At 52.0% G+C, this 17,945-nt stretch overlaps 1 protein-coding gene across 2 annotated transcripts in view; it reads left to right on the top strand.

Moving 5' to 3' along the window:
- The first annotated feature begins 14,010 nt into the window (after positions 1-14,010).
- Positions 14,011-17,945, top strand: part of CERS2 (ceramide synthase 2) — a 48,590-nt gene continuing 44,655 nt past the window's right edge. Inside the window, exon 1 of one of the 2 annotated variants that reach the window (XM_037883621.2) lies at positions 14,011-14,184. Coding sequence is in view for 1 of the 2 variants with exons in the window: in XM_043534910.1 (XP_043390845.1) it covers positions 15,026-15,057 (32 nt within the window). In the remaining variant the exon portion in view is untranslated. Of the gene's footprint in view, positions 14,185-14,322; positions 15,058-17,945 lie in introns of those variants that run through there. The other variant, XM_043534910.1, reaches the window with a different exon arrangement.

Below are 17,945 nucleotides of genomic sequence, written 5' to 3'. Positions count from 1 at the left end.
TTCTGGGGCTAGAGAGGGGATTTCAGTCTCCTGAGGCCCTATCCGTCAAGCCAGCAGGAGAAAGCTGGATGGGGTCAGGGAGAGCTCTGTGGCTGGGGGCTTCTACCAGGCATGTGTCCACGCACAGTTCCTCTGGGTGGCGTCCACAGACTCCCTTTCGGGAGAGCGGGCACTCTGTTCGGTGTACCCTTCTGGATCCCTCATTTTGACCCTATTACCTGCACTCCCATCCCTCTACTCATTTTTTGTCCCCCATGCTCAGTTGTCATCTGGGTCCTGTGGCCCCTCCCACACCTGAGGAGGGCGGGGCCTTTTGGTCCAGTGGGCCTGGCCCACCATCTCAGTCATCAAACAGGCTGGGGAGAACGGATGGTCTTGTGATACAGCCCTGGGCCAGGGCTCTGGGGACCAGGGTTTGATTCCCTGTTCTGCCATAGACTTCCTGGGTGAGGTCCTTAACTACTCCATGCCTCAGTTTCCCACCTGTAAAATGGGGATGGTATTTCCCAGGCTGAATTCACTTCTCTTTATTCCCCACCTGGGGTTAAATAGATCAGCGGCTATGGGGTGGCGGCCAAAGCAGAATAATCTCAAGCAGGTAGGAAACCAGGGCCATTTTTCCAACCTCCTGGGAAGGAGCCCGGAGGCCCTGGGTGACTCAGCTGGGCTCCTTGCTACCAGACTGCATTCCTTGCAGAAATTCCTTCCTTGTCAAACAAGATCAAACAATTCCTGCCTCAGAGGAGAAAGGGGGAATAAGTAACAAAACCACTGAGGAGGGCGGATCAGATGGGCCCAGAGCCGCTTGCACAACACGGCAAAGGCTTCCGTACCTGCCGGCACCTGACTCCTGGCTCTGATGCCCGGAGTGCTGTGGGGCAGTCGCTGCTGGAGGGCAGAGAGCAAAGTCCAGCGCTGGGTTCCAAAGCTCTCGCCGTGGGGGGGGAGGTGTTTGGAGCTGGGGGTGGAGAGGAGGAGTTGGGAACTCGGAATTCCCCCCAAAGTTAGAGGGGTTAAATCCTGGGTTTGGGGTTCATCTCTACACTCGCGGTGAGGAATCTTATCTTATCCCTACACATGCCTGTCTGCCTAGCTAGGGCTTGGATGTGCTGCCCATCCCCATGGCATCTGACTCCCCAGTCGAAGGCGCCCCCCCCAGCTCTTTTGTCCCAAAGGGTATTTGCTGCTGTCAAGCATCCCCTGAACTCTTCTGTTGGCATCTGCTCTCCCTTCCCAGCCCCACACCTGAGCAGAGCCCCCTCCCCAGCCCACCTGCTGCAGCCCCACAAAGAGCCCCATCTCCCCCACTTCCCTGGCCTGACTCCCCACTTATTCCCCCCAGCCTCAGCCTTTTCCCTCCCCTGCATCTCCTCACCCCTCTGCGCCTACCTCCTTCCCCCCAGCGCTGCCCCCCAACATGCCTTGTCTCCCCCCCGGCTCCTGAGCAATGCTGTCCCCTCCTGGAGGAGGGCTGTATTGCAGTTGCTCAGGTCCAGGGGAGGGACCTAGGGAGAGGGAAGGGGCAGGAAGCCTTGGCTGCCGGCTTAACAGCCCTGGTAGCCAGAAAGCCGGGCACGTGCCCCCAGCCCAGCTGGGGAGCAACACTGCAGCTGGGCTGAGTATCAGGCAACTGCAGGGGGCAGGCCAAAGGCTGACGTTCCCTGTCCTGGCAAGTGGGCACTGCTGTGCCCTTGGGACTTGGGGGCTGTGTGTGTGTGTCCATGCATGTGTCATTGCGTGTGCGTGCAGGGCTGGCCCTAGATCACATGGCGCCCCAGGTGAGGAGCGTCTTTGATGCCCCCTCCCATTTGTTAAACCTTTGAATACCTTCTTTTTGATTGTGTTTGTAGCCCATGTCACGACGCTGAGGCACGATTTGCCTGTGTGATTTATCCCTGTCGTATAAGCTGACCAATTTGCGCACTGGGATCTGTACAGCTGTATTTATTCGTGCCGGACGTAAGCAAATAACAAAAAATTAGTTTCCTCTAAGCTTATGGAAACCTTTTAAGAATAACTGAAATGTACAGGGCAGGGCTGACAACGTTCTAGGTTAGTGAAAAATGAAGCCACGTACGGAATACCGGAAACGCTTTACTTCAGACGTTCTATTTTCCCTTTTGTTGCTAGCCACAAAACCAGTCCCCCGAGCCCGGCGCCTCCCGAGCCCAGCAACCCAGGCAGTCGCCTGCCCCTAAATCTGGCCCTGCCTACGTGTGCCTGCGTGTGCCTGCGTGTGAGCTTGCGTGCGTGCGTGCGCCCAGCCTGCCTACCTCTCGCTCGCTGCTCCTGGGCCTCGTGAGCTAGTGCAGAGATGCTAACGGAGGGGAGGCCTGGGCAGCACAGGTTGGGAAGGGATCCCGGCAGTGGAGGAGGTGGGCGGTGTGGGGATCACTAGGAAACACAGGACTCTCCAGCCTGGATTGGACCAATGGGCCCATCTAGCCCAGCATCCTGTCTTCAACAGTGGCCAATACCAGATGCTTCAGAGCAAGGAGCAAGAACCCTGCAGCGCTGGGATAACCTGCCCCCCAGGGAAAGTCCCTGGCTGATCCCAGGGAGCTAGAGGTTAGTTTATGCCCCTAAGGAGAGAGGTTTACAGCCTTTCCAGCACCTTTCATTCCTCCCCCCTGGAGATTTTCATTACCCACATCTGTGTCTGATCCGTTCTGGAATCCCTCTAAGCTTTTAGCCTTGATGCTATCATGTGGCAGTGAGTTCCGCTGACTAATGGCAGGTTGCGTGGAAAAAGTAGTCATTGCATCCCACTGTGATGCAGCAATGGAGTCGGGACTGCCTGGCTGCCAGGGCCCCACCCTGTGCTCTTCACAGACCCAGAGCTCCCATCGGCAGCAGTGGGAGCTTCCGGCATACAGGCTCCATCCCCAAGATTGGAATAAACCCCTGGGGCCAGTGAGCCAGATCCTCTTGCCAGTCAAACTGCCTCTGATGCAGAGATTCTGTGGGCTGGACAGGGGCCAAGCAGCTTTGAAGACAGATACTGCTGCAGGATCTCTCAGGCTGTGGACGTGGACAAGTTCCTGGTACCGGAGGTCCGAGGGACTAACTGCCTGGCAAAGCCAGCTGGGGAGGGAGGGAAGCTGCTGTACCACACCCTGGGTTGGCCAGATTTTATTGACCGAATTTCCTGGTGCAATATGAGGCCACACTGTCCCCTGGAGTTTAGACTCTTGCATGATCCAATTTTAGAGGGTAGATTATTATTGCCTGATGCTATAGATCTGCAGTAAATAGGCCAGTTCTCTCAACATCCCCCCGTTCACACCCCCTTCCTCTCTCTCTCTCTCTCTCTGCTTTTTCCCAGACAGCCTGGCATAGCTTCCTTATTGCTCTCTGCCCGTCCCACCTTTGTCTGAACAGCAGTGAGGGCTATTATTATTATTGTTATTTATTAGGTGTATTACAGTAGTTCCAAGAGCCCCAGTCACTGAACCCAGGACCCCCACAGTGCTAGGGGCTGTACAGACTGAACAAAAAGACTGCCGCGAGCCAAACAGTTAATAAGCGAAAGATGAGAGCATGGTAGAGGGAGGCAGGACTCCTGAGTTCTAAACCTAATGCTGTGTGACCCCCTGGCATCTCATTTCTGTGCTCCGTGACTCAGTCCCCCCCACACCCCCCTAAAATGGCGGTACAGACCTCCCTTTGCCCAGAGAGTGGAGATCCCAGGATGAAAAGCACAAGATGTTTATTATCTGATCTGATTATAAATCTGTTCTGGGAAGCTGGGCAATGCCAAAGGAGAGAGGCTCGTCAGAGGAGGGAACTGCTAATTGTTCAGCATGTTACCCTGTTGCGCCAGGCCTGTTCGTGGCTGTACAGAGAAAAATATAGTCCTGGCAGATATTGGGCAAACTTCCTTCACACAGCTGTGCCGATGCTCCTCAGTCCCGACCCGCAGCCCTGGGCTTCCCCCGACCCCAGCTCTGCTGATGCCCCTCAATTCCAACCTGCAGCTGCTGCCCTGACAGCCCTGAGCTAGCCCAAAACAGCTTTCCCAATGCCTCTTAATTCTGACCTACAGGCCCCCCAACCCCAGCTCTTCCGATACCCTGCATCATGACTTGCATGCAATCATAACACACCCCCTGGTATTCGAGAGTCCTTTCTCTAATTTCTATTCTTCACGTATGCAGGTTTTGTTGTTGACTCTGCTACTTGACTTGCTGCGTGACCTGGAGAGAATCACTTTCCCTGTCTATGCCTCAGTTTCCCCACCTCTAAAACTGGGATCACAGCTCTTCTCAGAGACACAAGGGGTCTAATTCATTAGTGTCTGGGAAATGCTTTGAGATTTTCCAATGGAAGGTGTGAGAGAAATGCAAAGTACCATTATTATTTTGGTAAGAAAATCTGTCCATGTAGGAGCTGTTGCAGGGCCAGCCTCTGGGAACTTTATAGAAAGAGGGGGAATAGCATGTGGATCCTTCTCCCAAAGCCCATGCCCCTACCACCTGAGCTAAAGGAGAATCTCCATTTATGTATAGGGCATATGACACACAATTGAGTTGTTTCAATTCCATCCAGGAGAGGGCAGCTCTCCTTCAATATCTCTCACACACTCTGCAGTCCATTACAATATTATTAATTTAATTGGTCGTTACTTAAACTCCATTTCCCAGTAGGCTATGATCCCCATTGCTTTAGCCTTAACATTTCTCAGCACTTACAGGGCTTTTCTCTTTCAAAGCCTTGTGCATTCATTAGCTTTTAATCCACCTATTAACAAACCACACTTCTCGACCTGCATTGGAGAGGAGCGGGTTGCTTTGTTGGAGGCACTCCGTACATAATCCTCAGCTGTGAGTATGCAATTTTTTCCAGGGACGCGAAGCAGATCACTGCTCCTGCTCCTAATTATTATTTTTCTTATCAATAATAATAATGCTGATCGCCTTTCCGCTTCATATTGCCAAGGTGCAGCAGATGGCAGCAGAGTAAACAGAGAGATGTTTGTATTGCAAGCATTTGCTCAGCAGTGACTCAGCAGCGCTGTAGGTCTGGTAAATTAGTTCTCCCCAGCTGGGCTTTTCAAGGCTCATGGGCCCTCCTGGCCTAATGACAACAACAGCGAAAACCTCAGACTGTAAAGCCCTACCCAGTTCAGGAGTGCCGCTCTTGGCTTTCATTCCGTGAGATGAGCCAAACAGGATGAGTTTCGGGAAAGACTCAGGTCCTGATCACACAGCTGGAGTCAGATGGGCAGGGCCCAGCGTGGCACCAAGTTCGAAGAAGTCAACGTAGATCGAAGCCCAAGTGTCAAATGACTAAATAAATTGAATTTAAATCTCTTTTATTCTGAGTTCTATTGCCCGCTCTGCCACTGGTGACCTTGGGCACGTCATGTCCCTGCTCTGTGCCTCAGTTTCCCCACCTGTACAATGGGGATAATGAAACCTACCTCCTTTCTAAGAGACTGTGAGATCTGGGAACGAGAAGTGCTGGATAAGAGCTAGCTAATAATCATTTCAATATATAATATAATGATACAATTATTATTATAAATCGCATACACACTATTCGGAAGAACACATTTTTCCTCAGTACGAAAACCAGTCGTACTCTTTGGGCCTTTTGGCGAACACCGTTCAAAAAATGGATGGTCTGGAGCCTGGGAAAAAATGTTATCAAAGCATCAGCTAATGCTGATTGTTAATTAACTGTTACTCATAATTAATGGTGAGATCATGCTTGTATTGTTTAGTGTACATGCCCTCTTGTTGGTTTGGTGTAATCTCATCATGATTTCACTTGCTTACAAATTTGTTTGCAGGCCAGCAGCCTGCAAAGGGAGGCGAGAGGCGGTTGCAGATAGATGTTCTGGAACAGACATGCAGGGAAGGGGCTCAAATTTTCAAACGTTCTTAAGCAGGGGTTCTCAAACTGGGGGTCATGACCCCCTCAGCGGGTTGTGAAGTTATTACATGGGGGGGGTCGCGAGCTCTCAGCCTCCACCCCAAACCCTGCTTTGCCTCCAGCATTTATAATGGTGTTAAATATATAAAAACGTGTTTTTAATTGATAAGGGGGGGGTTGCACTCAGAGGCTTTCTGTGTGAAAAGGGTCACCAGTACAAAAGTTTGAGAACCCCTGTTCTTAAGTAATTTAGGAGCCCAGATCCCACCGGCTTTCCTTGAGGCTGACGCTCTGGAATTGCTTGACTATTTTAACCAGTGTTCCTATCCGGGGCAGGATTTAAGGAAAGGTTGAAAGAACTGGACATGTTTAGCCTAGAGAGGAGAAGGCTGAGGGGCGACCTGATAGTCTTCAAATATGTTAAGGGCTGTTATAAAGAGGATGGGGATCATCCAGAGCCGTCCCTAGGGTACAACGAATCAGGGCAGCTGCCCTGGGCCCCATGATTTGGGGGGCCCCGCGGCGGCCACCCCAAATTACCATACCCTAGGGACAGCTCTGTGTGCCTGTCATGCGGGGGCACTAAGCCGCCCAGGGGGGTGGGGTTAGGGTGCGGGGGCCAGGCTGGCCCAGGGGGTTAGTGAAGGGCCTGGCACCGGCAGCAGTGACCCCAGCCTGCCCCACTCCAGCCACCCCGCTGGCTCCTGTCATCGCGCCTGGGAGGAGGCGGAAGCTGGAAAGAGGCGGAGCAGGGGCGGGACACGGGATTGGGGGAAGGGGTGGAGGGGGTGGGGTTTTCCTGGGCTCTGCACCCCCCTGGGGACGGCCCTGGGATCATCAACTCTTCTCTGTGTCCACTGGAGGTGGGACAAGAAGTAATGGGCTCAATCTGCAGCAAGGGAGATTTAGGTTAGAGATTAGGGGAAACGGTTTAACTGTAAGGACAGTTTAGCATTGAAACAGGCTACCAAGGGAATCCCCGTCACAGGAGGGTTTTAAGAACAGGTTGGACAAACACCCATCAGGGATGGCCTAGGTTTATTTAGCCCTGCCTCAGCGCAGGGGGCTGGACTAGATGACCTCTGGAGGTCCCTTCCAGCCAGACATTTCTCTGATTCTCCGTGTCTAACTTGGAGCATGTGCTTACGTCCCATGTGCGTGCGAGCACTGGCCTGCATAGGGATAATTTCCTGAGTCGGGCCCTGGGAGACTCAGCGGATGACCTGACTCTGCTCTCATTTGACCACCTGGGGAAGTTTGCCCAGTGACTTCAGTGGCAGCAGAACGGCAGCCGAAACGGGGCGAAGGCTCCGTCCCCGCTCAGATCACTGCAGGATCGGGGCCACAGGAGGGCGGGGGTGGGAGGGTAAGAATGTCGCAACCTCTGCTGAGGCCGCGTAGAGGAAACGCTCAGGGGAACGTGTTTTGGGCCAGAGAAGTGACTGCGCAAAACACTGGCCCCGCTTACTCAACCTGCTCCCTGCGTGTCTCTGAGTCACATCCCCTGATCCTGGCAACTCGGCCCTCCTGCTCCCTGCCAGCCAGGGGGGTGTCCTCTGGGCCCACTGAATTGCCAGCTGCAGTGGCATTGTGCGCAGGGGTAGTGGAAGGAGCCAGCTGGAGTTTGAGATCTTGGGGGTGCAGTTTAGGGGGGTGTTTCTGTAGACGTCAATGGCCTGGCAGTGACTACGAGCCCTGGCATTCTGGGCTTCTGTTTTACTGCAACAGCACCCTGAGATCAGGGGCCCTAAGTCCTGCTTGTCCTCCCCCCTGCACCCCTGTTCCCCACCCCTGCAAGAGGTTACTCCAAAGACGCAGACAGGAATGGAAGCGAAGAAGTGGGGAGTGGCAAGCTCTTTGCATAGCCCTTTAAGAGCCAGCCAAGGAAAGTGGGGTTAGAACAGGGGTCTGGGGATCAGGAGTCCTGGGTTCTGTCCCCAGCTCTGGGAGGGGAGTCGGGTCTAGTGGTTAGAAGAGCAGGCAGGCAGTCAGGACTGCTGGGTTCTATCCCCAGCTCTGGGAAGGGAGTGAGGTTTAGTGATTAGAGAAGGGGGGGACCAGGACTCCTGGGTTCTTTTTTCCGGGGGGACCCATCACGCACACTGCCCAGTGCATGACAGATGCGCAGAGAAGCAGAACGATCAGCGTCCCCAACTCGCATCGGGGTCTCTAACTGTATAGGGTGTGATGGGAACTAGTGGGAAACATACGGCCCGTAATCCCATCCTGCCCTAGCCTGACTCACAGGGGCTTTCCGGCAGTGACACATTCCAGCAGAAACAAAAGATTTAATTCCTTCTCTGGGTAAGCAGAATCCTGCGTGGTCACAGACTTGTTACAGTCCCATCAGCACCATTCTACAGATGGGGACACCGAGGCACAGGGCAGGGACCAGACTTGCCTAAAGTTGCACATACAGTGCTGGGAATAGATCCCAGGAGCCCTGACTCTCAGGCCCCTGTTCTAACTACTAGACGCTGCTTTCTCCCAGCAGTGGGCGTAGAACTGAGTCACAGTTCCCTGCTGTAAACACTAGACACCACTCCCCTCCCAGAACTGGGAAAGAGAACCCAGGAGTCCTGCACGCTAGAGGCTTGGCTCTTTGAATCATACTGCAGCAGCACCTGGTTCAATCCTGGTGTGTTGGCCGAGAGGGTGGCTGGGATGCATTCTTCTGCACGGGGCCCAGACGGTGTCGTGGTGCCAGGGGCTCTGGTGGGTGTCCAGGTTGCAGAGAGTGAGACGGCCAGGGCTAACCTGATGGAAGGTTATGAAAATCACGACAGGGACCTTCCCCCCCGCTTCCAGGCTGGTATGTTTACAGTGATCGGAGTTGCTAGGCGGATAGGATTCCTTGTTCTGTACCAGCTAAAGCTGCATCAGGGTGTGTTTCTGCATTCCCAGGCAAGGCATCCCACAGCCAATGCTGTGCATCACGGATCTGTTTTTTTTAGTGTAGACATACCCTTAAACCCACTATGGATTTGGTGGAAGGTAATTATGCATCTTGGTATTAATAATTAGCATTCTCTGAACGGCACTCAAAGTTGGACAGACAGACAGGCTCAGCGACGAGTCTAGGTATTGATCCTGCAGTTGGGCCCCCTGCCCGCATGTGCAGTCCCATGGGGCAGCAGGATCGGGGCCTCAATAGACCCTTTTCACACCATGGGGCAGATTTCCAAGGGCTCAGCACCCACAGTTGGGGCCGGGACCCAGGGTTTTCTAAACATGTCCGCTCCCATTCGGCCAGCAGAACAAGTGCCCCAAATTTCCAGCCCGGCACCCAAAAGGGTCACTTTTGGTGAGCATCTCGGCACCCAGGGTGCTTCTGGAAAGCAGGTCCCTAGTACTGTGGGGAGCTGGGCTCTCTGGGAAAAGGGATGACCGTATAGCTGTATTTAAGGTACTTACAGGGCTCCTCCCACTACCAGAGCATCTGAGCGCCTCACACCCACCCTGTGAAATAGGGAAGTGCTATTATGGACCCCACTTACAGATGGGGGAACTGAGGCTCTAATCCTCAAAGGTTTGGTCCCCAGTCATTTGCCCAAGGAGCCTGGGTAGAGTAAGGAATTGCACTTAGGTTTGCCAAGTCCTAGGCTAGTGGGCTAACCACTAGGCTGTCCTGACTCTCTGAGGAAGGGTTTGTTTGACTGCTGTCATGCCGCACTCTCTTAGGTCTGACCTGGCCCCCACCACCCTAGTATCTGAGCACGTAACAGTCTTTAATGTATTTATCCTTACACCACCCCCATGAGACAGGGCAGTTCAGTTATCACCATTGTACAGATGGGGAAACTGAGGCTAAGTGACTGGCCCAAGATCACACAGAGAGCCTGTGGCAGAGCAGATGCTTGAACCCAGGCCTCTGGCTAGTGCTCTGACCACGGCACCAACTCTCCCGCCCTGCCTTCTCCCCCAGTGTCACGGCTCCATGCCCCCATGTTTAACACACCATGTATTCACTCCCGCCATTTCTAAGCCTGACCCATTAACTCTTTAGTTGCTGTTTCATGGATGACTGGACACATACACACATCCCTCCCTGATACTCGGAGATGCTTCGCCTGCCCTATTGAGGGGGCAGAAACCTCCATCCCTCTAAGGGTAGATCTAGAGTGCAAAGAAAAGACCCCTAGCAGCAAGCCTCAGAGCGAGGGTCAACTGACTTGGGCTCATACTAGGGGGCTGAAAATAACAGTCTAGCTGTTTGTGCTTGAGCTGGAGCCCCTCCCTCCTCACTGGGTCTCCAGCCCTATTCTCTACACTGCTATTTCTAGCCCTGTAGTGCCAGCCCAAGTCAGTTGACCCAGGCTCTGACACTTGCTGCCGGGGGTCTTCTATGGCAGGGTAGCCATTCCCTAAGTCTTCTGGCCCTGGGGTACTCCCTGCAGCTGCCAATTGGGTGTCTCTGCAAATCACAGAACTAAGACCGGTCAGTGATACGCCCTCCCCGCCCCCAAACGCACACTTCTCCATTTGGTCTGAGTAGGCTTGCTGCCCCAGCTGCAGCAAACCTGTCTGCTCAGCAGAAAGGCGTCTGACTCACCACCGTGGCCCCACCGTGTGTGTTAGATGCCTCCTAGGCCGGTTGGCTGTGCCACACATCCATGAAGAGTGGGCGCTCCACAGGCGGGTGCTGCAGTCTATTGGGTGAGTGGAAGGAGGACCCTTCAGCCCCCAACGGCGAGTTCATGGGGTCACTTTCTGGGGCTAAAGGAAGAGGACTTAGACTTACAGTGCACTGGAGTGGGGCTCAGGTGACCCAAATTCAATTCCTAGCTCTGCTGGTGACCTCAGTTTCTCCATCTGTAAAACAGGGACAATGACACTGACCTTCTTCGTAAAGCACGTTTTGATCTACGGATGCAAAGAGCTAGGGATTTGACTCTGTTGACAGCATTGACAGGACAGCAACTGGTGCGAATTGTGGTGCATTGAAAACTGTGTTAATTATAAACTGTCACTTTAAATTCTCAGGGGGCCTTCCTGGTTTTGCTAGCAGGCTAGGGGGCTCTGTAGGGAAGCGGGTGATATGGGCCTAACAGCAGTCAGTGCCAGTCTGCAAAGAGCCATGCTAGAGAAAGATTGGGTAAGGTGTGCCTTGCTGCCTTAGGGAGCAGCCTGCCTTGTCTCTCTCTGGTTTTGGTTCTTGTGTGTTAAGGTCTGGAGTTTAAGAAATAAAGTCGTGTTATGCTGCAACCTTCCAGCAAGAGCATTGATGTTTTCATCTAATGTCCAAATCAATGGACTCTCCTTCCTTCTTGAGATGTTGGGTAAAGGAATTTGGCAGCTCATAGCTTGGTCAGAACAACGGAGCACCAAGGACCGAAGCAGCATTCCTGACCTCATGTTCCGAGGCGCTCTGTTTGTCTACTCCTCTTTGGACTCATTCCATAGCTACCTACACAAAACCCTGGCTGAGTGCCATCGGGAGCTTTATTAAAAGCTCTGGGTCGGTGTCCCTTGCCAGCACCTTGTTGCCTCTTAAATCCAGACTCAAGGGCCATTTTTCTATGGGAGCACCTACTACTTCTCCCCCTGATAACAGGGTGTTCCTATGTCTGGTTTTGGCCAACCTCAGGTTTAATCTTGTAGCCAGGCAAGATTCTTTGTTTTCCCACTACCAGGCAGGGTTGCGCTGTCTACCTGTCAGATCCTTTGTGTTTAATACCAACACCCAGATTTCACAGGAAAACTCTGTGCCTTGGCAGGAGTTAATGAGAATGTATTTTAGCTGGTTCCAGGCGGGGTTTGTCAGACCTGCCGCTGTAGCAATGGGATAGGGTGTGTCCAATTGCCCTCTTGAGTTTGCAAATACAGTTGATGTGCCTCAGTGTTTCTCCAGCCTCTGATATACGCCAAAAAATAAGCCAAGCTGGGTTCTCACTCAAGCATCAGGAACTGTGGTGCAACATTGTGCTTTGTGGCCCTGGAGATAAGCACCAAGAAAGCAGCAAAGAGATTTCCCCCTCCCTATTGACTGGCACTGCAAAAGCCATAATAGAGATTCTCACTGGGTGCTTGCTGTACTACCACTGGACATCCTGGTACACTGAGGGTGGGACTGCTGACTCTCAAGCTATGATGGCCCCCAGAGACTTTCCACTACACGCTTCCTCTTCTCGGTTTCTCTCACCTGCCACTCTTGCATCATGTTGATGACATGCTCAAGCCGTGTGTCTCCTCCAGGCAATGCAACAGCACCCACAGAGAAGCAGCTCAAAGGAGCACTGTAAAAAGCTAATGCATCAGGTGACACAGAGATGGGGTCTGAGGGTTAGAGTCTTTCACATCAGCCAGACTTACTGGCAGGACTTCCCCAGCGGCTCTTGCCAGCTCCAGGGGCAGATTTAAGGTTGCGAGGCAGGGCTGGTGTGCATCTTGGTATTTCCTAGTTTTCAGAGGTTTAAGTAAGGGGGCCCCTCGACGTTCTGGAAAGGCAAGAGGCTAGCCAGACTTAACGCTCCAATAATAAAGTTTTGGGGCAGCGAATTTCCCTAGTTGTTTGGGGGAAGCAGGGGGAGTGAGGGCACACTATTGAGGGGCGCAAGGAGCTTCCTGGGAGCACCTCACTGCCACTCAGCTACCAGCTCTGCCCTCCTCCTTGGGGCAGGGATAGGCCAGTAAGGCTGGAGTGGCTCCGGGGAGGAAGGAAGGTGGTATGCAATGGGCTCTGAGCAGCACATCGACTATTGGCAGGCAGCCAGGGAGAGTGGAGGGGATCCCTAGCTGCTACACCCCCCGCTGGGGGCCAGCATATTGGAAGGGGGTTCTGCATAACCCTCTGTAGGCTCATCTGTCTATTGATCCCTGTATCCGTCTCTCTATTGATCCCCACATGTATCTATCGATCCTCACACACCTCATCTCTCTATTGATCCCTGTATCCATCTCTCGATTGATCCCCACATGTATCTATCGATCCTCATACACCTCATCTCTATTGATCCCTGTATCCATCTCTCGATTGATCCCCACATGTATCTATTAATCCTCATACACCTCATCTCTCTATTGATCCCTGTATCCGTCTCTCTATTGATCACTGTATCTATTAATCCTCATACACTTCATCTCTCTATTGATCCCTGTATCCATCTCTCTATTGATCCCCACAGGTATCTATTAATCCTCATACACCTCATCTCTCTATTGATCCCTGTATCCGTCTCTCTATTGATCACTGTATCTATTAATCCTCATACACTTCATCTCTCTATTGATCCCTGTATCCGTCTCTCTATTGATCACTGTATCTATTAATCCTCATACACCTCATCTCTCTATTGATCCCTGTATCCATCTCTCTATTGATCACTGTATCTATTAATCCTCATACACTTCATCTCTCTATTGATCCCTGTATCCGTCTCTCTATTGATCACTGTATCTATTAATCCTCATACACTTCATCTCTCTATTGATCCCTGTATCCATCTCTCTATTGATCCCCACAGGTATCTATTAATCCTCATACACCTCATCTCTCTATTGATCCCTGTATCCATCTCTCTATTGATCACTGTATCTATTAATCCTCATACACCTCATCTCTCTAGTAATCCCTGTACAGTATTTGGCCTGCTAAACCCAGGCTTGTGAGTTCAATCCTTGAGGGGGCCATTTGGGATCTGGGGCAAAAACTGGGGATTGGTCCTGCTCTGGGCAGGGGGTTGGACTAGATGACCTCCTGAGGTCCCTTCCAACCCTGATAGTCTATGATTCTATGATCCCCAGACACCTCATCTATTGATCCCTGTATCTATCGATCCTCAGATCTCATCTCCCTATTGAGCCCTGTATCCATCTCTCTATTGATCCCTGTATCTATCGATCTCTCTATTGAGCCCCGCCTCTATCTATCCAGCTACCCGCGTATCTCTTTCTCTGTTTCTATTGACCCCCGACTCTCGCTACTGATTCATCTATCGAGCCCCGCCTCAGCCTGTCAGTTGATCCCCGTATCTATCCCTCTATCCCCCGCGCCTCCCGCCACGGCCGCCTCAGCCCGCCGCCCTCCCCCCCCGTGACTCGCGCCCCCTCCCCCCCCCCCCCCGCGGAGGAGCGGCCGCAGGCTGGGGCGTGGCCTCAGCCCGGACCCGCCCCTCCCCGCGGCGGCTGAGGCCTCGGGCGACCGATCGGTTTCTCCGCGGTCGACTGCTGGGGCTGGACCAGCGTCTCGCGCGGCGGCGGCGGCGGGCACGTCACGGGGCAGGGCGCGCGTTGCCCGGCAGGGGCGGGGACCGAGAGGCGCAGGCGAGAGGCCGCAGGGAGCCCGCTCCCGCTCCAGCTCTTCCACAGGTGAGTGAGCGTCTGTCTGTCTGTCTGTCTGTCGGGGGGCTCCCCCCCTTCCCCTCCCCCCCGCCGGGGGCGGTTGGCAGCGGCGCCTGAGGGGAAGCGACGCGCGGCTCTTCGCGAGCGTCGGCTGCAGGGTGGGGTTTCGCCAGGCGGCTTCTGCCCGCCCCGGCGGCCCGAGAGAGCGCGAGGGAAACAACGGCCCCCCCGCTAGGGGGCGTGTGCAGGGGGGGGCACCCCTCCCTTTGATGGGGGAGGATGGGGGCACCTCTCCCTTTGATGGGGGGGGGGTGAGGAGTTGTCGATTTCTCCTCTTTTGTGTGTGGAAGCCGTTAAAAAAGGGAGGGGGGGTGGTTTCTGCCGCATTTCCCCCCCCCTTCCCTTCACTTCCCTTCCCTTCCCATCCCATGACTAATGGATTCAAATGGGCTTCGGTGCGTCTCAGCCCGTGTCCACCCACGTGAAGCGTTTACCAGAAACTGGTTCACGAAGGTGGGGTGGGGAAGGGGGGTCGTGTCGCGGTCGGTCCCGCTCTGCCTTATGCCCTCGGATGGCGCCCGGGCTTGAAACAGTCACGAAAAGCGTTAACCGCCCCCCCCACCCCCCCTCCTGTCTTCTTTATCGTCTCCACGCGCTGCCCTTCCCTTGGGCAGCGAGGGTTTTGCAAAGTTTCCGTGCCGCGGCGGCGGCGGGGTCATGTCATCGGCTCTCCCGTTTGCAACAAGCGGAGAGGCTGGAAGCGTTTGCAAAAGCTGGCGGCTCCGGCGAGGTTGCGTCGGCTGGCCAGAGCCGCTTCTGAGCCTGCGGGGTGTGGACGGGCCTTGCACGCCCCCCTTAAAATGAGGGAATGCAACCGGCTGGGTGGATCGTGAGCAGAAAGTAAGTTGGAGGAGAGGCTGTTATCCCGCTGTTGATAAAGTGTCTCCCCCCCCCCCTTTGAAGGGTAGTGCCTTATGGAGTTTGGACGATGCCGTGTGTGGGATATAATTATTTTCCAAGTAATCTAAGGTTTCTTCCCCACCATATGCCCTACATTTGGGGTACATGCCTTCTACGTTTATAAGGATTTTATTCTTTTGCTTCCAGTTTTTTTTGGGTGGGGGGAACCTGTCCTGCCTCCAGCCTTGTTGCTGTGGTGAGTTTGAGACTTTTCCAAAGCACACAACTTTGCAGAACGCTTAATGTAACTGGGAAAGGTTTGCAGGGAGTATGTTTTCCGAGGCCTCAATTATGGGAGTTTATCTTGTTTTGACTCTTCAGATGTTAAATAGCACATATCTCTGCTGAGTCTCTTTGTTTTTTAAGCTCCTGGGTTGCTGACTTCCCACTTTCTGAATTCCAGGAGCCATAATGTGACTTGCCAGTTAACGGGCCTGAGTCAAAGCAGATTGTAGTCTGTGGAAAAGATTCCATATTATGCATTAAGTTCTGCATAAATGTTCATCTTCAGACACCCCATGTTTCGGGGGGGATTGAGTCAGTGAACTTTTAATGGGGCTTAAGGGGGTGGAAAGTGTGCAAATTTAATAGCAGCTGGGTTCCTAACTCCCCTAGGGTACTCTGAAAACCCCAAAAAGAAAAGGAGTACTTGTGGCACCTTAGAGACTAACCAATTTATTTGAGCATAAGCTTTCGTGAGCTACAGCTCACTTCATCGGTTTTATGTGGCTCAAGAAAGACCACACAGTAAGTTGGAGGCCAGGGAAATTGCTGGCTCCCAGCCCCATGCTTCATCTGTGAGTACATTCTAACATTCAGTAAAATAGAAGGTTTCATTATACAGAATCTGAGGCTGCCTTCCAAAGTAAGATAGCTGGATCTTTGGGCTCTCTCTTAAACGGAACGAAACACTCTGTTTGTAATGTTCATTGATTCAGCAATGCAGGTTCTCAATTACCATATTTGGGCGGGGGGAGGAAAGGGAACAGGAGCCCAATGTGTCAGAACCCTTATCGGCTCTGACTGTACGAAAGGTATGGGAACAGTCAGAATCTGCAATAACTTTACAAGATCAGCATACTGAATAATTTAACAGTCTAGGAATAGAGAGGAAGATGGCCCCGTGGTCAGAACACTGATCTGTGACTTGGGAGATCTGTTTAATTCCCTGCCCTGCTGCAGACTTCCTCTGTAACCTTGGGCAAGTCACTTCAGAAATTAATGGAAGTTAAAAGCCTAAATACATTTGAGCATCTTGGCCTTCGTTTGTCTGTGCCTGAGGTTCCCCAACTGTAAAATGGGGGTGATCCTTCCTCACAGAGGGTTTGGGAGGATAAATATGGTAAAGATTGTGAGGTGCTCACATGCTACAATAATGGAGGTCAGATAAGGACCTTAAGGTAGAATGTGTAACCTGCTTGATGCTATAATGTAATTCTTGGGCACCTTTTAAAATTAGCCTACTCTGTACAGAAAGCAGTAAATTTCTGGCATGTTGATAGCTGTGTTAAAGGGGGTATGTTTCTATCTTTGAGATAAAGGTCTCACCTCTAATTTTGTTGTAACCAGGGTCATCCTAGTTATAGTTTATATTTACTGGGGAGCCTGAATCTTTGGCCTTGTTAGTGGTGGCTCCAGCTGACAACCCTGGTGCTGAGCAAACCAAAACACTTGAAAAGCAAAAGTTTCTGATTCCAAGTTCATCCCAAAACAACCCTCCTCTCCATTCCCATCTAGATGGGTTAATTCCAAGGAGCATTATTTATACAGCAAATCTTGCAAGGCTGTCAGTGGAAAATAATACTTTATTTACTCTTTCCTCTGTTTCCCATCATAACTGGAATTATAAATATTCCCCCTTTTAAAAAAAAAAAAAAAAAAAAAAAGATAACAACTTGGCTGAGTGAGCAGAATCTTGTGGGGGTACATGCAGCGCCTGGCATTTCAAATTTCTCTGCAAAGAAGGGTTTTCTGCCACAAAGAGCTTTCAGTCTGAAGCAAATGTAGGATGCAGGATCATTACCACTTCTGTTTCTTGCTAGTGCTTTGGCCTGATCTTTTGGTCTGGTTTGAGCAGGTGGTTCCCTGCACCCATGAGGAACCACATTGTTGGGCTGGGTTTTGCGTGGAGAGGTCAGATTGCAGGATGGGGGTTTTGTGAGCTATTCCTGAGCATCCAGTTAGCCAAATGTTAATAATCCATGCATTTTCCCTCCCCCTTCCCTAGCTCTGTGATCTGAATTGCTAGACAATCAAGACTCAACTCCTTCAGGTTAATTATTCACATCAGTGGAGAGTTTCGTATGAGCTATCTATTTTTGGGCATAGATTTCCCCCTTTTCCTCCCCCCCCCGCCTCCCCCCACTATGATTGGTGATTTTATTTTGATGCTTCTGTTTTTGGGTGCCCAACTTGAAACACCCTGGGCCACATCCTCAGCTGGTGTAAACTGTCATAGCTCCATTGTGGGTATGGCAGGTACTTAACACACTCTGAAATTCAAACCCCTTTTAAAGCGCTTTGGGTTGGGTCCTACAAAATGACTCATTGCTTTTGAAAATCATGGCTCTGTTATTTTTAAGCCAGCAGTGGCAAAGCAGAAGTTGCCCAGATGTAATGTGTTAACTATGAAGACAAAAAGATTCTATTCTCAATAAATCCCTAGCTGTCACTCGGGAATTACAGGATGTCGGATGGGTGAGACTGAAAGAATTTAAAGAATATTGACCTGTCATCACTACTGCTCCATGTGTATGTTTACATAGGCTAGTCTGTTTCACTTTTGTTTTTAGTTACTTTCACTTTCAGGTTCTCCTGCCCCTTGTACA

Source organism: Chelonia mydas, chromosome 24 (genome assembly GCF_015237465.2).
Source record: "Chelonia mydas isolate rCheMyd1 chromosome 24, rCheMyd1.pri.v2, whole genome shotgun sequence".
In the NCBI taxonomy this organism is placed as follows: Eukaryota; Metazoa; Chordata; order Testudines; family Cheloniidae; genus Chelonia; species Chelonia mydas.
The sequence above is the reverse complement of the archived record's forward strand: the minus strand, read 5'-3'. Positions and strand labels throughout refer to the sequence as shown.